This window comes from Temnothorax nylanderi, unplaced genomic scaffold (assembly GCF_030848795.1).
Source record: "Temnothorax nylanderi isolate EJ_2023f unplaced genomic scaffold, tnyl_v1.0 TNYL_tig0670_pilon, whole genome shotgun sequence".
Lineage (NCBI taxonomy): Eukaryota > Metazoa > Arthropoda > Insecta > Hymenoptera > Formicidae > Temnothorax > Temnothorax nylanderi.
In genome coordinates, this window is record NW_027249732.1 from 72762 (window position 1) to 78986 (window position 6225).

General features: G+C 52.4%; 1 protein-coding gene across 1 annotated transcript; it reads left to right on the forward strand.

Annotated features, from left to right (window-relative positions):
* Positions 1-614: 614 nt before the first annotated feature.
* LOC139784752 (uncharacterized) lies at positions 615-4876 on the forward strand. Its single transcript, XM_071723953.1, has 3 exons — positions 615-1086; positions 1209-2193; positions 2287-4876. The coding sequence occupies exons 1-3, from the start codon at positions 615-617 to the stop codon at positions 4874-4876; spliced, it is 4047 nt and encodes a 1348-aa protein (XP_071580054.1).
* The last annotated feature ends 1349 nt before the right edge of the window (positions 4877-6225 follow it).

A 6225-nucleotide genomic window follows, 5' to 3' on the forward strand; every position in this document is an offset into this window, starting at 1 on the left:
CGGGAAAGAGCGTCTACTCTCTTCGTTCACCCGATTCGCACGTTTTGCGATTATTTTTCAACGCGCGTTCGAAATCGTTCGAGGTCGCTCTCGTCATTTCCTCCTTTTTATTCTTTTCGAAGGATGCGGCGAGCGGTTGTCGTTTTTCCAGGAAAGAGTGTATCCCGTAGGTACATCCTCCGTTTGAGATAAGGAACGAGTATAAATTGAACAGGCGCGCGACAGCGCGGTACAGTTGTTTTTTTTTTTAAATGAGGTATAAGTGACGAGTACGTAGACCTTTGCAAAAATTGGATCTGGTCGAAAAGATACGGGAAACCGATCGTGAAAGTTAGCGAACCGCTCAGGAGGGGTGGGGATCCGCGGCGCGTCGACGTAACGAGATATCTGATCCGTCGCGAAATCGGAATCGCCGATCACCGATCGCACCAGATGTATCTCTATAATGAAATAATTAAAGAAAGAACAACTATACGCGACGGTGATCGCACTTATATTGATTTAGACGCGTGGAATGCGTTTTGGAACGTTTTCTATAAGCGACGGCGTTTTCTTTTATATTGATTTTGATGCGTATTGGAACTGTTGGTAACATTAGCGATGCGTACTCGCGAATGAACGATCGCCGTTATTACTCGTCCGAGGAATCGGACGGCAAACTGCGCTGTTACGAGTCCATGCCCAAGTTCTCGTCCGATTCGGACGACGAATCGGCGAGAGTCGACGCGTCGTTGCCGTCAAACGTATGCGCGTCGGTGGTGAAGGAGGACGCGCGATGGAATCTGACGACTCATCATCTGCGAAGGGAGACCGGGGCGCGAACTGCGCGCGAGCGAGCGTGGATAGAGACGACAATGGCAAACTCCGTTAGGGCGAAGGATTATATGCGTTGCCTGCCGCTCGAGTATTATCTTTACTATCAGACGGTGGACGGAGGAGAGAAGATACGTAGGATTCAGACCTACAAGTCTCGTCGTCTTTTCGAACGAGTGAAATTCAGTGTTCCCGAGGGTGGAAGACCCTTCTGGATGGGATGTGGGAAGAGTGCGACGAGTTGCTCGCCGCGGATGTCCGCGACGCGGACGGGTACCGCGCGTGGGGACGACGATGCGACGAGTGTCTCCGGCTCTTGCGGGAGAGTTGTCGAGTCAGACAATCTGGGGGGCGAGGAAACACGGGAGCCGTGAACGCTCTGGTGGCTCGAATAGCGCGATTGGAAAGTTCGAGGGAGGATCTGCGCCGACGATTCAAACGCGTCGTAGGTGCCGGTTTGGACGGTGGGGGCGGTGGTAGCAGCAGCGTCGTTAGCAGAGGATTTTTGTGGGTCGAGATCGATGCGGCGTTCCGAAGTCGCGTACTCACCGGCGCTGTGACGAATTCTACGTATATCGAACCAGCGCGATTTCTCGAGGATGCGAAGGGCACCGTGCTCGAAAAAGTGCAGGATAATTTGACCAGATACTCGTGTCTGAAGGTCAATGTCATATTCAATGGAGAATTCGTAGCGGATGTTAAGACCGATGTGAAGAGTATCTCTACGCGGAACGAACAGCTCCTCCTAGGGTCCGATCTGGGCGAGTGGTACGACAGGCACGTGCGCGACGCGATTCTAGCGGCGTTGGACGAATTTCAGGAACGCGACAGCGGATGGGCGTTGTCGCGAATACTGAACCTAACGGTGAACGTTAACAAGTGCAATCCCATGCGCGTGGGATGTTGGATGGAGATACCGCGAGGTATAAGACTTAAACAAGCGGTGGTCAACGTGCGGTCGAAGAACGACACATGTTTCGCGCGTGCGGTGGTCGCTGCTCTGTATCCCGTCGAGCGGAACGCGGACCGATGCGGCTCGTATCCCGATTACGCGACGGTGCTGAATCTCGACGGGATCAATCTTCCCATAGATCTGAAAAAGATCGAAAAGTTCGAACGTCAGAACGACGTATCGATCAATGTATTTACAACTCGGGAAGGAATTGAAAAAAAAGCTAAGTTCGGACGGGGCGCCGATGACAACGCGATCGTGCCTCTGCGGTTGACCGACGATAAGAGGCATAGACACGTAAATCTTTTGTATCTGCGCGATACGCTACGCGGCGTCAAACGGGGCCATTTCGCCTGGATAAAGAATCTGTCGCGATTGGTGAATTCACAATTGACCGCGAAACGGTGTGTGAAGCACGTTTGCGATCGGTAAGTAAAAAAACCTGAAGAATAAGGAAACGACGAGGTATTATTTTTTATATATACTAAACACATAGTAATTACACACACGTTATTTCGCAGATGTCTACACTATTTCTATACGCGTGAAAAGTTGGCCGCTCACAGCGTCGACTGCGGCCGAATGAACGATTGCGCCATCGTTCTTCCGAACGAGGACGATAAGTGGCTGTCGTTCGACAATCACGACAGAAAGGAGCGACTTCCCTTCGTGGTGTACGCGGATCTGGAGTGTCTTCTCGAACAACGGGAGAGGGAGAATGTTGAAGGGGCCGCGAGAACGGAAAGATACGCTTATCAACGTCACGTACCGTTCAGCCTGGGCTACTATCTGTGCTGCACCTACGACGATACCGTATCTACGTACAAATATCGTCGGGGCGAGGATTGCGTTTCATGGTTCGTGAACGAGCTTCGCGTTCTCGCACATCGCGTTAAGACTAAATTCTCCACCAATATATCGATGGTAGAACTTACGGAGAACGAGAAACGCGAGTTTTGGCTCGCGACGCATTGTCACGTGTGTGGAAAAGCGTTCCAACCGGAGGACAACCGCGTGCGAGATCACTGTCATCTAACCGGACGCTACAGAGGTCCGGCGCATTCTCGTTGCAATCTGAATTACAGAAATGTGTACGTGATTCCCGTGTTCTTCCACAATCTGTCGGGTTACGACGCGCACTTTATCGTCGAGAAAATCGCGAACGATTTCGAGGGTGGAGTCAAGCTCCTACCGCTTACGAAGGAAAGCTACATATCGTTCGCGAAGACCGTTAAGGAGACGCAGACGGACGGGAGATGGGATCGGTACGTGAAGCTTCGATTCGTGGACTCGTACAAATTTTTAGCCGCGAGTATCGAAACTCTGGCTTCCTATCTGGACAAGGACAAGCTGAGAATAACGCGTTCGGAGTACGTGGATTTGAGCACGGAGGATCTCGATCTGCTCACTCGCAAGGGAGTGTTTTCGTACGAGTACGTCGACAGCGTGGACAAACTGCGGGAGACCGAACTTCCACCGCGCGAGGTCTTTTACAGCTCCCTGACCGACGAGACCGCGAGCGAGAGCGACTACGAGCACGCGACGAGGGTCTGGCGACGTTTTCGCGTGCGAGATCTCGGCGAGTACAGCGATCTGTATCTCAAGACCGACGTGCTTCTTCTGGCGGATATCTTTGAAAATTTTCGAGACACGTGTGTGGTGAGTTACGGGCTGGATCCCGCGCATTATTATACGTTGCCGGGGTACACGTGGGACGCCATGCTGAGATACACCGGCGTGCGTTTCGAGCTACTCACCGACATCGACATGGTGCTGTTCGTGGAACGCGGAATACGCGGCGGCCTCAGTCAATGTTCGCTCAGGTACGCGCGAGCTAACAACAGGCACGTACCGACGTACGACTCGTCCCAGCCCACTACGTATCTCATGTATTACGACGTGAACAATCTGTACGGTTGGGCTATGAGCGAATCGCTACCGTACGCGAATTTCCAGTGGCTCGACGACCCTGAGAATTTCGACGTGACGACCGTGCCGGCGGACAGCGATATCGGTTACATTTTGGAGGTGGATCTCGAGTATCCGCCGAACCTGCACGACGTCCACGCGGACCTGCCGCTGTGCCCGACGCGCGATAAACCGCCCGGTAAGCGGCAGGAGAAATTGCTCGCTACTCTCTACGACAAATCGCGCTATGTGACGCACTATCAAAACCTGCAGCAATGTCTGCGACTCGGTTTGCGTCTGACGCGCGTTCGTCGCGTTCTGCGATTCACCCAGTCACCGTGGCTTCGCGGCTACATCGAACTGAACACTACGCTTAGGACGCGCGCGAGCAACGAGTTCGAACGGAATATGTACAAACTGATGAACAATGCCGTCTTCGGCAAGACGATGGAGAACGTGCGCGATCACGTGGACGTGCGTCTCGTGACGCGATGGGACGGGAGATATGGCGCGGAGGCGATGATCGCTAAGCCGAACTTTCACAGTAGAAGCGTCTTCTCGGAGAATCTCGTCGCGATCGAGCTGCGAAGGCTCGAGGTAAAATTCAACAAGCCGGTCTACGTGGGTATGTGTATTCTCGAGATATCCAAGACGCGTCTCTACGAGTTTCACTACGACTACATGGTGCCGCTCTATCGCGACCGGTGTCGAATTGCTTACACGGATACCGATAGTCTGATCTATTCGTTGGAGTGCGAAGACGCGTACGATCGTATGAGACGCGACATAGACAGATTCGACACGAGCGATTACGCGGAGAATAACGCGCACGGTATGCCGCGCGTCAACAAGAAGGTGCCCGGTTTGATGAAGGACGAGAATAATGGCGCGATCATGACGGAGTTCGTGGGCCTCAGAGCGAAGATGTACACTTACAAGGTACTCGGACGCGACGACACCAAGAGAATAAAGGGCGTTAAAAGAAACGTATTCGCGAAGAGGATCACGTTCGAGGATTACGTGGCGTGCCTGCGAAACGCGCGCGAGCTGAAGACGCGCCAGTCGTGCATACGCTCGACGTTGCACGAGGTTTACACCGTGTCGGAGCAAAAACTAGCTCTCAGTCCGCACGACGACAAGCGATACGTGACGTTGAACAGCGAGGAAACGCTTCCGTGGGGACATTACGGAATACCGTTGTAAAAAAAGAAACAATATCATAGGCTTCCTAAAAATTGTTTTATCGTAAAGTCAATAGCACGTAAGAAACAAACCGATGAATGTGTAAACTTTTATTAATAAAGTACACGTTGCGTGTGTCTACGAATGTCTAACTATTTTTTTGTTACAATACAGATGCCTTATCTATCCACGAATTGTGCGAACTGTCCATTCCTAGCCACTTCACGTACACTCGATTGCCCCGCTTACGCAGGACTTTTTCCACGAGATAGACGTCGGGATCGGAGACGCGTAGCAACTCGTGTTCGTAGAATCCTCCGGCTATCGCTTCTCCGCGAATGTCTTTCAACAGGTGCGTAACGGGATTGGTCCTTTGTATTTTAGCTATGCGAAAGATCTCGGTGGTCCAATTGGGAGTGTAGCCCTTTTCGAAAATCGTTTTGAATTTGCTCACGCGCACCGGATCGTCGACTCGAAATCTCGCCGGCGCGGCGATCTTCGCGCGACTGTACACCGTGCGCAGCAGTTTTTCAGCAACGGTGGGCGTCACGTCCGTCGGACGCATTCCGATCGTTCTGTGTCTGCGACGATTGTAATTCGACAAGAGGCGCGGCAGCGAGTCTATCCATCTGTACGATCCCTGGAGCGTGAAGAGCTTCCACATGTCGTTTTTCAACGTGCGATTGAATCTCTCCACCACCGACGCTTTCATCACCGAATACGTGGAGTAGTGATTCACCTTGTGGGCGTCGAAGATTTTGCGCGCGTCGGCGTTGTAGAATTCCTTTCCTTTGTCCGTTTGCAGTTTCCTAGGGTATCGCGCGTCCTAGCGAAAGATCTTTCGGAGTGCCGTCGCGACCTCCTTTCCGCTCTTAGTCTTGTGAGCGGGATCGCCCAGGCGTACTTGCTCAACACATCGATGACCGTCAGAATGTAATTGTGACCCGCGTTTTCGCGCGAATACGGACGCATCTCGACCACGTCAGCCTGCCACAGGTCGTCGTAACCGCGCACCACGACGCGGCGGCGAGGAAAGTTTTTTCGCGCCGGCGCGTGCAATTCTTCCACGAGTCTACGTTTTTCCACGCTCATTCTCCTTAAGAATTTTTAAAACAGTCTTAATTGCGATGATTTCAACCTCGTGCTTATCCAGGGTATTTTTCACAGTTTCGAAATGGTCTTTAAATTCTTTTTTTGCTTCTCTCAAAGCTGTCTTTCTGTGCTCCGCGATCGCTCCTTCGACGAAACTCCTGTTCGTCGCGTCGGTGCCTCTCTCCGGCGCGGCTACTCCTCGTATCTTGCGTTCCCTCGCCTCGTAAGAGCCCTGATTCAAACGGAGCGCGTCGTTCTTCAGAGTCGCGATTCCACCT

Bases quoted from the DNA above. Each gene is read 5' to 3' on its own strand.
- LOC139784752 (XM_071723953.1), top strand. From the start codon at position 615: ATGAACGATCGCCGTTATTACTCGTCCGAGGAATCGGACGGCAAACTG. The intron at 1,087-1,208 runs GTACCGCGCGTG...TGGCTCGAATAG, and splicing joins GATGTCCGCGACGCGGACGG to CGCGATTGGAAAGTTCGAGG. The intron at 2,194-2,286 runs GTAAGTAAAAAA...GTTATTTCGCAG, and splicing joins GTGAAGCACGTTTGCGATCG to ATGTCTACACTATTTCTATA.